The sequence below is a fragment of the Lepidochelys kempii genome, chromosome 13 (genome assembly GCF_965140285.1).
Source record: "Lepidochelys kempii isolate rLepKem1 chromosome 13, rLepKem1.hap1, whole genome shotgun sequence".
In the NCBI taxonomy this organism is placed as follows: domain Eukaryota; kingdom Metazoa; phylum Chordata; order Testudines; family Cheloniidae; genus Lepidochelys; species Lepidochelys kempii.
In genome coordinates, this window is record NC_136392.1 from 15,482,524 (window position 1) to 15,500,640 (window position 18,117).

Genomic DNA, 18,117 nt, shown 5'->3' on the forward strand with positions numbered 1-18,117 from the left:
TATTGGACTTCCTTGTGAGGTCTCCAGAAATGAGGGATTAGAAATGCCTATTGCAGGGACAGCCTCTCTTGCTCTATAGGCATCCTGTTTCCCTGAAGAGAGGTGAGCAAAAATGAAGGGGGTGAGGGGAAGAAAGCAAACCACCACGATTTTTAATTTTTTTTTTAACCTCTGGTTTTTTGGTTGTTGATCATTTTGTCCCTACTTAGATGGTGTGTCCATCTTCCATTCACAGTGTATCTTTTTTGCTTAGCAACTTCGAACTTCTCATTGCTGTCGCAGGAGCTAATACATGGTTCTCCCTCAACACTTTCTTGTGCTGATCAATTCTAATATGGAAGTCTCATCCTTTTATTACAGCACTTTCCTGTGGTAGCTCATGATGTTTGTCCAAAGGTTTATAGCAAATTTATTATCCCCATACTTTGGGGACAATCTCAGATGATATTTCTTTTTAGCCCTTTTGTTCTTTTTTTCCCCAACATAGCTTACGTGTGAACCTGGATATGGGGAAAATAGTCTACAGCTGGATGATCCGTAGGGATTCCAAAATTCCTGGGACAGTGGTTCGATCCAGCACTATTCCAGAGCAGCTCGGACGGATATCCTATTTACTTACAGACAAAACAGGTATGCAGGTAAATGAGTTATCAGGAGTTTTGGTGTAGGCAAAAGCGTGAAGGAGGTCTTTGGGTAACATTTTCTTTGAATAGTCAAATAAGTTAATATACGTTCTTCTTTGATGGGGTAGGAAAATGTAACACAGTGGTCTCCAACCTTTTTACAAGATCATTTTTTGAATTCAAGTGCAACCCAGGATCTACCCCACCCCTTCCCTGTGGCCCTGCCCCTTCACCAAAGCCGTGCCCACTCCATCCCCTCCTCCACCACCACCCCAATCGCTCGCTCTCCAACGTCCTCACTCACTTTCACTGGGCTGGGGTAGGGGGTTGAGGTTCGGGAAGGGGTGCAGGCTCTGGGCTGAGGCTGACGGGTTCGGAGTGTGGGAGAGTACTCCGGGCTGGGGCAGAGTGTTGGGGTGCAGGAGGGGGTACAGGGTGCTGGCTGTGGGAGGGGGCTCAGTGCTGGGGCAGGGGTTTAGGGTGTAGGCAGTTGGCTCTGGGAAGGGACTCAGGGCTGGGGTGCAGGCTCCTGCCGGGGGGCACTTACCTCGGGCAGCTCCTGGTTGGCGGTGCAGCAGGGCTAAGGAAGGGGCCAACGCGCCCCTGAAGCCCCTGGGAGGGACATGTGGCTCCATAGGCACTACCCATCTCTGCAGGCACCGCCCCCGCAACTCCCATTGACCACAGCTTCCTATTCCCAGACAATGAGAGCTGCAGGGGTGGTGTCTGCAGAGAGGGGCAGCGCGTGGAGATCCTGCCTCAGGCTGCGGGGGCGCGCTGGCCACTTCTGGGAGCAGTGTGGGGCCAGGGCAGGCAGGGAGCCTGCCTTAGCGGCTGTGCAGCTAGAGATCCCTATCGACTGGTAGTCTCCAGGATCGACCAGTTGATCACGATCGACCAGTTGGTGACCACTGATATAACGTATCTTCTTTTCTAACCGGGATTTCCTTTTAGAAAATGTGGTTCAGTATAAACAATGTTTTGAATCTCCATGTTGTTCTCATATATAATAGAGCCCTTCCTTAATGAGGGGGTGTGCACAGAAACGGGCAAGAGACCTGAATGATTTTTCACCCCTTATGGTTTATTGTGTGTTTTTCTCACCATCACTCACTTCTGTCAGTCTTTAGTCCCTGTTCTGTGAGCTAGAGGGAATGGAATAACTTCCTTCTTCCCCCTTTTTTTTTTTTTTAAAATACGCTTATTTTCAGTTTGGAAGTTGGACAGAAATATACAAAATAAAGTTCTGTTAGTTTTCTTCTTCTTTTTCCAGTTTTTCTCCCCAGAATGAAAAACTGAAAAAACTTTTTTTTTTGGCTTGAAACACAGTGTTTTGATTTGTGAAATAAAATTTACCTTTTCAAAATGAAACTTTAAATCAACATTTCCAGTTTTTGTGGCTTTTATTTATTTTGGTGAAGTTTTGGTGCCTTGAAAATGCATTGTTTAGCGAGCAGTAAATTTGCCAAATACATTTTGCCCAGCTCTACAGACAACCCTTCTTTAGGAACAGAAACCAGTCACCTGCCATCATTCCAGCGTTTATTGTCACAGAACCTTCACGACTCTGGTCTAGGACAACAAAAGGCCTTAGTTAATAACCAAGGGCCAGATTCTGGGATGTCATCCCAGACCCATTTAAGTCAATGGATAAACTGAAATTGACTTCAGTGGGGTCAGGATTTCACACTGATACTCTTATCTCACTAAGCAGTAAGTTACTTGGTGAATAGTCTCATTTTAATGGAGCTCCTAGCCAAGTATTCTACCACTCCCTGCAAGAATCTACCCACAAATTATTAAGCTTGAAGCTGCACTAGTAGCTTATTATAGTAACTAGGTAAACATCTGTGCTCCCATCTCATCCTTTCTCTCTTTGTTGGGAAGAGCAGGGAATAGGGTTTGACTGGAAAATAAGTATCTGCCATGGCTTGGACGTGGCCTATAATGCTGCTTCTGTTACAGGAACTCTCACACAGAATGAGATGGTTTTTAAACGGCTTCACCTTGGGACAGTAGCCTATGGACTGGACTCCATGGATGAAGTGCAGAGCCATATATTTAGTATATATACGCAGGTAAAGTAAAGTCTGATTAACTTAACTCTTAGTTTGACAGGTCATTGGGCTGTTCATAAAGGGATCCTGACTACATAGCTCAAACTTTCAGTAAAACATATAGGCAGCTGCATGATTAATATGTATATATGTATAATTACCATACATACCAGCCGTGACTGAAAAAAAAAAATCCTGACATTTCCGAGTTCTATCCAGAGATCATAGAATCATAGAATATCAGGGTTGGAAGGGACCCCTGAAGGTCATCTAATCCAACCCCCTGCTCGAAGCAGGACCAATTCCCAGTTAAATCATCCCAGCCAGGGCTTTGTCAAGCCTGACCTTAAAAACCTCTAAGGAAGGAGATTCTACCACCTCCCTAGGTAACGCATTCCAGTGTTTCACTACCCTCTTAGTGAAAAAGTTTTTCCTAATATCCAATCTAAACCTCCCCCCCTGCAACTTGAGACCATTACTCCTCGTTCTGTCATCTGCTACCATTGAGAACAGTCTAGAGCCATCCTCTTTGGAACCCCCTTTCAGGTAGTTGAAAGCAGCTATCAAATACCCCCTCATTCTTCTCTTCTGCAGGCTAAACAATCCCAGCTCCCTCAGCCTCTCCTCATAAGTCATGTGTTCTAGACCCCTAATCATTTTTGTTGCCCTTCGCTGGACTCTCTCCAATTTATCTACATCCTTCTTGTAGTATGGGGCCCAAAACTGGACACAGTACTCCAGATGAGGCCTCACCAATGTCGAATAGAGGGGAACGATCACGTCCCTCGATCTGCTCGCTATGCCCCTACTTATACATCCCAAAATGCCATTGGCCTTCTTGGGAACAAGGGCACACTGCTGACTCATATCCAGCTTCTCATCCACTGTCACCCCGAGGTCCTTTTCCACAGAACTGCTGCCTAGCCATTCGGTCCCTAGTCTGTAGCTGTGCATTGGGTTCTTCCGTCCTAAGTGCAGGACCCTGCACTTATCCTTATTGAACCTCATCAGATTTCTTTTGGCCCAATCCTCCAATTTGTCTAGGTCCTTCTGTATCCTATCCCTCCCCTCCAGCGTATCTACCACTCCTCCCAGTTTAGTATCATCCGCAAATTTGCTGAGAGTGCAATCCACACCATCCTCTAGATCATTTATGAAGATATTGAACAAAACCGGCCCCAGGACCGACCCTTGGGGCACTCCACTTGATACCGGCTGCCAACTTTCTACCCACCTTATAGTGCATTCATCCAGCCCATACTTCCTTAACTTGCTGACAAGAATACTGTGGGAGACCGTGTCAAAAGCTTTGCTAAAGTCAAGAAACAATACATCCACTGCTTTCCCTTCATCCACAGAACCAGTAATCTCATCATAAAAGGCAATTAGATTAGTCAGGCATGACCTTCCCTTGGTGAATCCATGCTGGCTGTTCCTGATCACTCTCCTCTCATGTAAGTGCTTCAGGATTGATTCTTTGAGGACCTGCTCCATGATTTTTCCAGGGACTGAGGTGAGGCTGACTGGCCTGTAGTTCCCTGGATCCTCCTTCTTCCCTTTTTTAAAGATTGGCACTACATTAGCCTTTTTCCAGTTATCCGGGACTTCCCCTGTTCGCCACGAGTTTTCAAAGATAATGGCCAATGGCTCTGCAATCACAGCCGCCAATTCCTTCAGCACTCTCGGATGCAACTCGTCCGGCCCCATGGACTTGTGCACGTCCAGCTTTTCTAAATAGTCCCTAACCACCTCTATCTCCACAGAGGGCTGGCCATCTCTTCCCCATTTTGTGATGCCCAGCGCAACAGTCTGGGAGCTGACCTTGTTAGTGAAAACAGAGGCAAAAAAAGCATTGAGTACATTAGCTTTTTCCACATCCTCTGTCACTAGGTTGCCTCCCTCATTCAGTAAGGGGCCCACACTTTCCTTGGCTTTCTTCTTGTTGCCAACATACCTGAAGAAACCCTTCTTGTTACTCTTGACATCTCTTGCTAGCTGCAGCTCCAGGTGCGATTTGGCCCTCCTGATATCATTCCTACATGCCCGAGCAATATTTTTATACTCTTCCCTGGTCATATGTCCAACCTTCCACTTCTTGTAAGCTTCTTTTTTATGTTTAAGATCCGCTAGGATTTCACCATTAAGCCAAGCTGGTCGCCTGCCATATTTACTATTCTTTCGACTCATCGGGATGGTTTGTCCCTGTAACCTCAACAGGGATTCCTTGAAATACAGCCAGATCACGAGTGAGGCTTAATTTTACTTAGAAATCACTGTCAACCCTCAGTGGCCAGGGCTCCCCACTGTCAGCCCCGCAGCCAGGGTTCCCCTGCCAATCTGGGAAGTGGGAGAGGGGACCCCACTGCAGTCCCTTCCCTTTCCCCCTCCTTCTCCCCCCCCGGCTGCAGCCTGGTGAAGGTGAAGAACCTTAAGAGGAGCATAGGTGAGGCTGGGAGGGCTGAACTATGGTCTGGGGCCTGCAGTGGGGCTGAAGTGAGGCGGGAGGGGGCTGGTAGGGTGGGAGGGCTATATTGATCTGAGCAGATGCGGTGAGTGCTGGGAGGGTGAACTGAGTGCAGTGGGGGTTGATGGGGGCTGTGGGACTGAACTGAGGGGGAGTTGAATTGAGGGGGTTGGGTTGGGACACAACTGATGAGGGACTGTGGGACAGGACTAATTGCTGGGCAGGAGAGTGGCAGATATGGGGGTGAGAGCTCCTGCAGCAGGGGCCAAAATCACCTTATCCAGTATATGTGGGAGTGGGCAACACTAATTGTCATATGTACACACCCTGGGGATGGCCAGTATGCGTTCAAAAATCAAGAGACTGACCTAAACACACAATGCAATCTGTTTAAAAAAGCTCATGAATTTTGGGCCAGAATTATGATTTTTGATCTCTTGTCGTTGGTAATACTGCATACAGTACAGTATCAGAAGTTTCCTGGGAATGTTTATGGTCCAAACCAAATATCCACTTTTCAAAACTGGCTACAACTTGGGAAGTTCTTCCACAGCGTTCTGTATCTTTTCAAAATTGGGTAAAATCATAGTTCAGGCTGATATAACAGTAATTTGTACTTTTGAAACTTGGCCAATTTTTCTCAACGTTAAATACCTAAAATCTCCAGGTAAATCACATGAGTAAGTACAGTATTTGACTTACAAAGCAAGGCCATCCTAGATGAACACCTGTCAGGGATGGTCTAGATAATACTTTGTCGTGCCATGAGTGCAGGGGACTGGACTAGATGATCTCTCAAGGTCCCTTCCAGTCCTATGTTTCTATGATAATGGGAGATTTTCCCTTAGCATTCCTTCTCTATGGTAGTGAACAATCTTGAACTTCTTTGTTTATATGCTTGCGCTCTTTTGGTTCAGTTTTGTATAACAAATAGACATCTTTTGAACTGTAAGGGTGAGAAAACTATATTTCCTGGCTCTGACTTGTAATTTCCTTTGTCATTCTCGTAAATTGGGTAAAGCTACCAAAGGACCCTAGCAGTCACTCCTGCAACTTCCTGTGAAGAAAATGTAATGACCACAGCTGTGCCTACATATATCATGAAGGGCACATCCAAAACCATCAGCACCAATCCATGAAGTATGAACACATATCCTGTTGTCCTAGATTTGGGATTCATAATTCATTACAATCCTTTACAAATCCTCTTCGCAATAGATTGCTTTGAGCCTTCAATTATTATTTGAAATTTGTTTACATTTTAGTATTTTTTTCTGTCTCTTTTAAAGGGAAATGGTCCAGTAAAAATCAGACTTAAAAAGAACTTCCTCCCCTAAAACAAGTGAAAGTACTCTTTTTAAAAAAAATTTTTTTAATCCAAACTTAGTGAAATGCAAAAGGTTGGTCAATTTAACATTTTGGGTGCATGTAATAGTGTTAGGCTCCTGGGACTGCATTGCACACATTGCAGCAGAATGGTTAAATTCAATGAAAACACCTGTTCATTGAGAATTAAAATAACTAAACGTCACTCTTTATGCTAATGAGGGGCTTGATGATTTTTCATATCAAACATGTCATACCTTTTCCCCGAAAACAGGATGAATTTCTACTGCACTAGCCCAGCAGGTTAATTACCCTTGAAAAAATGTTTAACCCTTGGGAAGTCATCAATAGTTAATGTTTTCGGTTGTCTTTTAACACTGTTTAGATTAATAGTAATTTAGTCATCAGTAAAATGGGTTTTTTAAATTTTTTTAAAATTTGTTCTTAACAAGCAGCTTTCTCTCCAACCATTAGACCCTCCTGCAGCTAGAAATAGTTTTGCAGTGGCTTATTCATGATCAGAAGTCTCGGTCTTTAGTGACTGCTCTGTTCCTCATTTGTAAAATGCGACCCTGCAGGTTCAGTCAGTAGAATTTGGCAGCAGATGGGTGGGTCATTGTACAATGGGGTCTTACTGTCAAACACTTGTATTTCTTTTTGGTTATGGAGTCACTTCACATAAGACAGTGTATATGCCAAGGGACTAACATTCTCCCCAAAACAAAATGCCGAGTGCAGTAATTTGCTTCTTTGCATATCACATCTCCTTACATTTTGACCTAAGGTATTTTAGAACCAACTGAATGCACAAACCTCCCAAAGTTAAAATATGAAGCATGCATTCTGCATGCAAAAAAAAAGACAAAAACTGCAGTGTAAAATAGGACTCTTCTCCTTGGGGTACGTCTATATAGCAGCTGAGAGCGTGCTTCCCAGCATGGGTAGACAGTCATGCGCTAGCTCTTCTTGAGCTAGCATGACAAAAATAACAGTGTGGCCATGGTGACATGGGCGGCAGCTCTGGCTAGCTCTCAGAGTACAAACCCATCTGACCCCTGGGTAGTACTCTGATGCCTAGCCCAAGTCGTTGTCCGTGCTGCTATGGACACACTGCTATTTTTAGTGCAGTAGCTTGAGCAGAGCTATTGCATATCTGTCTGTCTGAGCTGGGAAGCATGCTCCTGGCTGCTGTGTAGACATACCATTGAAGTGTGCTGTATGGTTGTAGAGGAGCTGTTCTGCTCTTTCTTGAATCTGAAAATCTCCTTTCTGTGATTCAGCTGGCCTTTGTACAAACTGTCAAGCAAAGCCCCTATTCTCCCTCCCAGGCCAATGGATATTTGGCATTTTGAGCTGTCTCTTCGTGAGATATCCACTGGTGTGTGTGCCTCAGGTATAATGTGTTTTGTTTGTTTCTTTTGCCTCTCAGGTATAGTTGCACACCTGGCATTCTCAAACACCTCAGAATCTTTATGTGCATATTAGTAGGTGCGGCTTTCAACTGCTGACTGCCTTAGCCACCTACCTGCCTTTTGTTCTTTGGCTTTCACAGCCATTTTGGCATCTGATCTCTGTCAGACATTGAGAGCTGCTAGTCAGTCTGAACTGCCAGATACTTCCTGTCTATAAACATTTCTCTGTGATCAGGCTACACCTGTTCAGGCACCATCTCAGTCTGAGAGGTGAAGAAACTTGACTAGTGGTAAATTACTTCCTAAAGCATCCAGTATTAATCAGGACAGGGTACTAGACTTAATGGATGAATGGTTGAGTACTGTATGTGACTCTAAATGTGGTTGAACCAAGGACTTCACTATTCCTATTGATTTTATGTGGAATGCACCCTAATATCAGGGTGATGGGTAGCAGTTTAAAACCCACAGATAGATTTTAGATTTATTAGAGACTCAAATTTTGAAGATAGCATTTAATTTTTAAAATATAAGAATATATATATATATTATAAGATTTATGGAAGTTCAGCACACAAGTTTAGCACAGAAATTTTGTAGAATTAAGATACTTTATAATTAGAAGCATTTGCTAGTAATGATTCATTTAAATTGTAGTTCTTCATTGCTCTTATTTTTACCATGCTATGCCCTTTGGCCTGGAAGTGAAGCTTTTGTCCTCTTGACATTAAAGGTTAACAGAACAGGAAACTGGATCACTATGTCTCCTCTTTGTGACCAGCATACTTTAGTAATTGTGTAATTACCAGAGGAGTCTGATTCTGATACTAAAAATAGTATTAAAAATTAAATGAACTTAATTTAAGTTTCTCGTTCCATGTGAGCCCATCTGTTTTCTGTTTTCAGCAATCCTGTTCATGCGTATGAAAGCCATTCATTCTCAAGCATAAAAACCACTGGGTCTTTTGCTGACCAAAATGTGATTTCAACGGAACACACAATCTGGTGATTTTGGGGGAACATTTTTATCCACTAAGCTTGTGTAGTGATTTGGTGGATCAGCAGCAAATGACCCTTTTCATTCAAGCTGTGCTGAAAACTCTTGGACAAATATCTTAGGGAGTTATTTTTTCATTTCATCTCTAATTAAGTAAATCTAACTTCATTTAGCTGCATATAACTGGGAAGTGGTCTCAGTTATTCCCATGATAACACATACAAAGAAGATGCCCCAGTCAAAAACATATCCCAAGTTAGTGGAGGTGTGTGTCCATGCAAATAGTATGTGTATGGTTATAACAGAAGCAAGATCCTTAATGATACTCTATTTATTCCTGCTTTTCAAAACTGTCTACGCTTTCTTTTCTCCTTTCTCGTTAGCAGTCACAAGACCCTCCTGCTTTAAAAGGCCCCACCCTGGCCACCAAAGTACGTAAAACCATGAGTAGCCGTGTTCACGAGGCTGTGAAAGCGATTGCCCTCTGCCACAACGTGACACCAGTGTATGAGTCTAATGGTGTGACAGATCAGGCTGAAGCTGAGAGACATTATGAAGACTCCTGCAGGGTGTACCAGGCTTCCAGTCCTGATGAGGTGAGATTTCCTTTTTTCCCACCCTCTTCTCCCTCACCTCCATGTTTTTAAGGGTTTGAAATAGGCAATATCTGAAGGAAGCCTCTCTGAAATGGAAGAGCTCGGTGTCAAACCATCAGTGCTAACTAATAATTGCTAATAGAGCATCCTCACGATGAATTATGTCATTGTCACATTAACATACATCTCTACCCCGATATAACACGACCCGATATAACACAAATTTGGATATAACGCGGTAAAGCAGCGCTCTGGGAGGCGGGGCTGCATGCTCTGGCAGATCAGCGCGTCAGCGTGTCTGGCTCCGAAACGCTGCTCTGAGCAGCATGTTAAGGGTGCCGGGCCGGGGCCGAGGGGTTGGAAAAGGAGCAGAGGGTCTTGGGGGGTGGTCAGGGGACAGGGAGCAGGGTGGATTGGATCGTTCGGAGGTTCTGGGGGCGGGGCGGTCAGGGGATGGGGGCGTTGGATAGGGTGTGGGAGTCCCGGGGGGCCTCTCAGGGGGCAGGGGTGTGGATGGGGTCGGGGGACAGGGAGCGGGCAGGGGGGTTGGATGGATCAGGGGTTCTGAGGGGTCAGTCAGGGGGCGGGAAGTGACTATTAAGAATGGAAATGCTCGAGGCCAAAGCAAGTTCGATATAACGCGGTTTCACCTATAACACGATAAGATTTTTTGGCTCCCAAGGACCGCTTTATATCAGCGTAGAGGTGTATTTGAAAATAAGTCTGTCACTTCTATTAAGAAAAAGCATAATCAAAAACTCTTTACTATAGGAATGAATAGGAAAATAATGTAAGTGCTACGTGTCAAACAATAAATATTTTAGAAGTGAAACAAACCCTCCCTCTTTGCTTATATATTAAACCAATTTTATGTATATTTAGCAAGGTGAACCACAGCTCATCTTTAATTAAAGGCAAGCCTATTCTAGTCAAGTCAAGGGGTCAGACTGTCTATGCAGTTATGGGACAAAGGAAGCATAAACTGACCGCAAATGCCCAGCAAAGAATTCTTCTGTCATAGAGGAACTCGCTGCTGGTGCAAAGGTCCAGATCTGGCACAGATACCTGCAGTCCCCCACCTCTATGGGTATGTCTAAACTGCAATAAAAGACCCATAGCTGGCCTAGGTCTGCTGACTCAGGCTCATGGGGCTCGAGCTATGAGGCTATAAAAGTAGAGTGGAGGAGGGTCTCCAATCTGAGCCTGAACTTTACACTGCTATTTTTAGCCCCAGAGCCCAATCCCCTGCCCCCCCCCAGCCCAAATCAGCTTTTGTTTGAATAATTACACTTGCCCATATCTGCTAGAAGACTGAAAATTTGAAATTTTTCTTAGAAATTCCATTGATGATGTGTAGATCGTTGGCAGTATTTGAACGTTTTTTTTTTCTTATTGCTTTACATAAACAGTTTTTCACTCTTAACATTATAAGACTAGCTAGGTTTCCTAAAGGTGGTATTAAAGGTGAGGAGCTGTTCATATAAGAAAATTTTTAAATCCTTCAAATATCCAGAGTTCTAAGATTATTCTAGTAAGGTACAACCTCAAAAGATTGTGCTGACGACTTGCCCTACGTTGCACATACTTTTAAAATATTTCCTATGATTACTCACTCAGATAGACCATGATCTCCTTTCAAGAGGACAAAAGGTTTCCTAGCCCCCAGTATAGGATCATTTTAAGTACATTCTTTTGTAAACAAAATTCTTGTGCTCGTGGTGACAAAAAGGGTATTTGTGTCTTCATGGTGCTTGGAGTGAACAGGCACTGTGCAAATACTGCTTCCGAGCTGTACTTTTTTTCTGTATTTTGCTTACCTGGGTTTCTCCTTGAAGTGCTGCTCTCGCCAATAAAGCAGTTTTACAGAAGTAAGTGCCTTTGCGTTGAAATTGGATCCGAACAATTTCCAGATGTTAATTTTTGTGGTCAGTATTTGAGGCTGTTTCCTAGTGAATTTATTGGCTATTTACATTCATAGCCTCTGTTTCTTTACCTACATGCCCGTATAGTCTCAGTGAAGTTTGACATATTTCCAATTGTAATTGTAACTCCTGCTTTAAATTTTTTTGCAACTAATGTGGCTGTAATACATGGTATTTTTATATTGTAACTTTATAACTAATCTCTCTGAAATTATACTTTTGTCTACATTGTTTTCCTTGCAATGATTTGAACTGTGAATTACAAGTGGTTTCAGAAATTAGATATGCTTTACTGAAGACATCTTGTCTGTAGGTCTCAAGAGCACAAATATCAGTCAGACATCTACTATGTGTCTCACAATAGGGAGTACTAAATATGAAACCAGCGCTAGTTAAACCCTTCAGGAAAGTGTGATACTGTTAAATAGCATTCATGGATTCCTAGAGGGAAAGTCTTTAACAAGCATCTAAAGCCTACTTTGAAATTCTATATCAATAAAATATTAGCATGTCAGGAGAGGTCAGTTTATGAAATGAGTACAAAAACTTTTATTCTTCTTACTTTTGAACAGTGAGGGTAATTTCTACCAGTTGGAATAGGATTAATTTCCTGTAACAGAGAACAGGATTTCCTAAATTTGTTTCCTGTGCATATTCCCATTTAGAAGTCTTGAAGTATCTTTATTCAGATATCAGTTACAGCCTTGGGGCTCTTTGATTGTGTCCGTTGTAGCCATACAGTAACTAACAGGGGAAATGAAATAGATATAATCTGATCAGAGATAAGCGTGCTTGGGATTCTTGGGCAAACAATCTTTAACTCTGACAGCACTCCACAGCTTCCAGGACACGAAAGAGTGTGCTCCACTTGATTACTGCCATTGTCTGTGTTCCTAGGCAATCCAGTTGGGGACATTTGAAGAGCAACTAATAACAAGGATCAATTTGTCTCTCTTTAAAATGAAATTTGTTAATCAATATCCATTTCAGTGATGGCTTGAGTAATTTAATGACTGGCCAGAGAGTGACGTTTAGAGACATGGAATATAGAGTTGCACTAGCAATTCTGACTTACACTGCAGAGAAATATATCTAACATAGTATAGGCAAACAGAACAATATCCAGAGATTCCTAGAATGTAGTAATAAAGGTTTATTAGCTATTTTGGTTGCTGTTCAACTCTGAGCATGGAGGACTCTCTTGCTATGTTTCTCTCAGTGGTCACAGGGTTCTCTGAAATCGGTTTTACTCTTGCTTGCTTTATATATAAATCACACACACACGCACGCACTTAATTTCCCACCCACACTTATTTTCCAACTCAGATGCTTCTCTCAGACAGCATGACTGTGACTTGTAACACACATAACTGTCAGTTTAAATAGCGCAGTGTATGTCAGTTTCCTATCTTTGATTACTCTGAAAATGCACTCCTATGTCCAGTAAAACAGGGTGCCCAAAATCTGCATCGACGAAGGCCCTGTTGATGTTGACACTATTATTTATTTTCTTTATGGTAGTGCCAGGGCCCCATTGCACTAGGTGCTGTGTAAACCTATTAATTTTAATATTTTCAATTACAGCTAGTCAGCAAACTTCAAAAGTTTCAGTGAAAAATGTTTTTTGGGCAGAGGCAGGAATTCTGCGGCTTTTGGAGGTTGGAAAGTGGTGGTTTAAAAAGCCAGTGCCATTTCCCTTCCCCTTGAGTTGAGTACTGAAGGTCCAGGGTAGAGTTAAGAAGGGACAGAGGGGTTGGTCTGGGACCAGAAGGTGGGCGGAGACAGCAGCAGGAGGGAGGATCTGCTTCTTTCTTCTCTTGTGCAGGCTTCTTCTGGGTCCTAGAGCCCTAGGATTGTGTTGCACTCTGCACCACCTTATGAGGCTTGTAAGGTCTTCACTCAGCTAATTTTTCAATTATGTTATATTCAGTTTTACATATTACCCTAAGTGTAAACTTTTTTGGAAATTTAAATGCTTGTTGTCCTGAGATCTAACTTAAATGGCAGATCAAGAAAGAAAGGATCTATTTGGAGGGGGGAAGTGAGCCTACCTCAATAGCGGTACAACATATGGAAAATCGACACCTACTTCTCTGTAGTTTTTTAGTTTCCAGGAGATGCTGATATTAAATATGTGTAACTGAATTAGTGTGTTAAATGTAGGAGTAAAAGGAGTCCTCCGTCTCTGCCTGAGGTGCCGCAGAATTAAACCATCTGCAAAGCTCATAGGGAAATGATTCATAAATTGACTAAGAAAGTTTTCCTTGCAGTTGCAGGTATTATTGGATTTTTAAGGTCAGAAGACCACCATGATCATCTAATCTTACCTCCTATATAACATAGACCATAGAAGCCCACCCAGTAATTTCTGCATTAAGTCCATAACTTCTGTTTTGAGCTATAACATATCTTTCAGAAAGATATCAGTTTTGATTTAAAAACTTCATTTGATGGAGAATTCACCATGTCCTTAGGTATATCCTAGTGGTTAACTACTTGCTGTGTTTCAAGTGGTTTGTTTTAATTGCATTTTTTCTAGTCTGAATTGGTCTAGCTTCAGTTTCTAACCATTGGATTGCTTTATGCCTTTTTTTCTGCTTGAAATATGTATTTGGTAAATGGGTACAACTTGGCTTTTGAGCAGAGGAATAGTTTGCAAAGTATGGGGAATCCTAGCAATCAGGAAACTTCTGGCAATGAAGTATACTTAAGTTGATTTATCACCAGGGATATTTATTTTAGCCTAGATTGAGAGCCAAATAGATATTTCTCCATTCCTTCTGTAAGAGACTTACACCTTGTATCTTGTCTTAATGGCAGTCCAGCCATTGATTTATTTCATTTTAATTGTGGAGTCCAAGATAACCTTGTTTATTATATCAATTCTTTTTTATGGAATCAGTTATTGTAAATGTCCTGGTAAATCACATATGGATTTTGTATGTTGTGGGGTTTGTAACTCTCTTTATTTATTACTCATGGTAATTACTTTTCATTTTATGTAACATATGAAAACTTCAGTGATGCTATATTAGGGCATGGGTGGAAGTGAAAGGTTTAAAAAACAAACCAAGGCCTCTAAGGTACAAAATCTATTATTCTCCTGATCAACAAGACACAAGCAAATTAATGGGTTTCAATATTTCTGACTAGCTGATTCCATGTAATTCTGGTCCTCTTATTCTTAACACATCTGCTTGTTGCACACTTTCCTTAACAGCCCTGATGAAGCTTTTGTCCCCTATGAAAATTTTTTATAAAGCCTTTTTTTACCTCACTGCATGACGTTGACAGTCTAGAGTGAGTGGAGGAGACAGACCACCTCTTTCCTTTTTTCATAGTCCAAGTACGGTAACATTTCTCATCTAGTCCCTGTCTCCTGCATGAGAAAATCCAGGTATTTTAATAATTATTTTTCCATGAGACTCTTACTTGGCTGTGAAGGGAACAAGGAAGTTTAGGCCTTCAGACAACTGCAGATTTCAAACATGTAGACAAATAAGCGTGAAGTGTTCTTTTCGGTCTGTGAGATTTCAGAGAGTGATACTAATGTAACATCGCACTGTGGAGATGGGATAGAGCAGGGGTGGCCAGCCCATGGCTCCAGAGCCACATGCTCCTCGAATAGGCACCGACTTCGGGGCTGGAGCTTCAGGCACCAACTTTCCAATGTGCCGGGGGGGAGAGGGAGATCACTGCTCTGCCACATGCCCTGTCCCCACTCCGCCCCTTCCCGCTCCCTCCCCTAAACCTGCCATGCCCTCGCTCTCTTTTTTTTTTTTTTAACAGTTAAATAATTTGCCTCTCCAAATACCACATTGTGGTTCCAAATCCACGAAAGAATTTTGTGCTGTAAAAAAAATAATCTAACTAATGATGTATGGTCTAATTCTGCCATACATCCTCATGCTGTGTGAAGAACCTTAGTCTGTGAGCAGTCCCTACTGAAATATCTATGCAGGGTTCTGCCCAGCAGGAATTCAGGTGACCCTTTTAATAAGTTCTTATTTCAGCTGCAATGACAGTGATCTAAATCTGAACTAGTATTGGGCTCTGTGCATTTAGTTGGACCATGCTTTTTGTCGGAAAAATATAAAATGATGGTAAGACAGAGTAAAGAAGTGAGGTAGAGCAGAAACTGGAAGGTGTCTTAATGCAAATATTCTGTATAGATAAGTTCTGAATTAGCCCTCCAAAGTTTCATTTATTGCAGTCCTGAGGGGGAGCAATTCCTTTAAGTTGAATCCCACAAACTATGAAACGTCGAACACAAGAAGCAGCATTTTAAGCATGTTATTTCCCGCCGGGTTTTAGGGTAAATGAAGATTTAGGCACCCACTTTGCAGTAAGTTTTTTCTTCAGTACATTGTAATCATGTGATGAAGATGGGTAAGCTACTACACAGATTCTAAGGGGGCTTTTAGCAACATGGTGAGTGTATGAGAGACCTAGAGCCAGGCTGTCCAAATCCTAAAAATAGTCAATAAGCTTTAGCTTGAAGGAGAACCTGCCACGGAGAGTCACACCAATAGTTCTAGACTTGAAATACCTTATTAGATTGAGGTCTGAATGGCCTATTGAAGTCAGTTGAAACTTTGGATGAGGTCCTATGTGCTGTAGCATGTTAGAAACACTAGGTTTAAATGAGGGCAGTGTCTCTTAATGTGTGCCCACACCTTCCACTGAGGGTTAAAGCAGGTACTTCAAGTTGAGAGGATAGCTCCATAGCTTAAGTATTGCATGTGTTGTAGGTATTTTTTCATGAACTTTCTTGGAAGACATAACTCCTTTAGTAGTAAACTGAATACTTTGTCCTATTGCTTGCGTTCACTAAATAGACTTGTGACGAAAGAGATGAAATGTCAGCAATAATTATGGTTATAGAAGTGATTTCTTTAATGAAGAGAAAAGATTATTAGTAAATAAGTCTCTACAAAACTGGTCTTCATTCCACTGAGCTTCTCAACAAGATAATGGCTATAAGACAAGACAGGTAAAGGATTTTTATGTGCATCTCTTTAGACATGCCACTCTTAATGGATGTCTATAAAAATAGGTGAGAAATCCACTGACACTTATGTTTTGTTTTTATTTACTTAGGAACTAGCGCACTTAGGATACAGCAGGCTTTCTTCTAAGAGATTTATATGCACTGTTGAGTCTAAATCTTTCCTTGCTGAAAGAACCTGGGATGTGCACTGAATATAAGTGCCAGATTGCAAGCACTAAAATGAATTAGTCCAATTCTCTGCTGGTGTAACTGCCTTGTAGTAAATGGAGTTACACAAGCAGAGAACTTGGCCTGATATTTGTGTCAGAGGTAGTAGGGTTGCCAACTGTGACTGAAAGTATTCCGGGAGATTCCAAACCTTCCCCCCCCCCGCCCCCCCACATGACGTAATGTCATTTTCTTAAAATATCCTATTAAAATCTCCCGGATTGCTTTTAATAGGCACTGGGAGATCAACACTGATTCTGGAAGACTCCATGCCTATCCTGCAGGGTTGGCAACTATAGTCAGAGGTGGGACTGAGTTTTAAGAGTTGGATATAGATTTAGCCCAAAATTTTGTATGGGGGAGGGGGAGGTGTTTTCACTGGGGAGAGGGAGGAAAGGGCATTTCCTAGTATGTGCAATGTTTCCATCTGAAACTCATCCTGATCAGATTTAAATAACCTATTACTAGCTGTGCTGAGTCGGTGCGGTTGTCTCGAGAGAATATCACACTGCAAGAGGCTGAAACTCTCATTTGTCCTCGGATCTTTAGAACTCTCCTCTGCTCAGCTTTGTTTACAACAGTAGTTACATCCTTTGACATTGTAGCCGAATGCCCAGCGCACAGTAATGCCACATAAACTCACTGCCTGGATCTGTTTCATTGACTTCCTTTTCATTTCCAGTTTCATTATGGGCTCAATTCTGCTCCCACTAACCTCAGTGGTGCAGGATCACATCCTGTGTCATCACTTCGGGTTAGTGGCGTATTGGCAACTTAGACTTTCATTGCTTTAATATCCTCTGCTTGTCTTAAACCCATTTGAATGGGGGCAGTTATGTACTGTGTGTTCCATCGCCAACTTTATTTTTTTTTATTTTAACATCATCTGGCTGGCTCAGAACACAGTGTAGTGCATGTCATGTGTTATTGGACATTAGTAGGTCCTTCCAGGGACAGAGTAATTAATATTGTCAATGGGCAGGAATGGCCGCAGGGAATAACACTAAAGAGCCATTTGTTCACATTACATGGCCAACGTAGAAAAACTGATCCGTTTTACAGTGACGTTAATGACTGAGTAACTTTTTCTTCAGTTAACCCACTGTCCCTTCCCCTCTGGTGTTCATTTACATGACCTCTGAACCACAAAGCTCAGCAGTCTATCTGACCTGTGACCTTTCTTGTATTTAGGTGGCCCTGGTACAGTGGACTGAAAGTGTAGGCTTAACACTGGTTGGTAGAGATCAATCCTCCATGCAGCTGAGGACACCTGGTGGTCAGATACTAAACTTCACCATCCTCCAGATCTTTCCATTCACTTATGAAAGTAAACGTATGGGAATCATCGTTAGGGTAAGTTGCTTTTCATGTTTCTTTTCATCTTCATGTAACTCTTGCAAAACACTGACTGAATAAGCAAGTACAATCTGTTTGATATCAGCAATGTTGTTCTTTATGGGAGAATGTTACATTATCTCAGATACCAGAAACTAAAATATTTT

The 18,117-nt window shown here is 42.2% G+C and overlaps 1 protein-coding gene across 2 annotated transcripts in view; it reads left to right on the forward strand.

Moving 5' to 3' along the window:
- ATP9A (ATPase phospholipid transporting 9A) overlaps positions 1 to 18,117 on the forward strand; it is a 94,767-nt gene that overhangs the window by 46,117 nt on the left and 30,533 nt on the right. For both annotated transcript variants that reach the window (XM_073309381.2, XM_073309379.2), the window contains exons 12-15: positions 488 to 630; positions 2,589 to 2,701; positions 9,263 to 9,475; positions 17,807 to 17,968. In XM_073309381.2, coding sequence (XP_073165482.2) covers positions 488 to 630; positions 2,589 to 2,701; positions 9,263 to 9,475; positions 17,807 to 17,968 — 631 coding nt within the window. The remainder of the gene's footprint in view (positions 1 to 487; positions 631 to 2,588; positions 2,702 to 9,262; positions 9,476 to 17,806; positions 17,969 to 18,117) is intronic.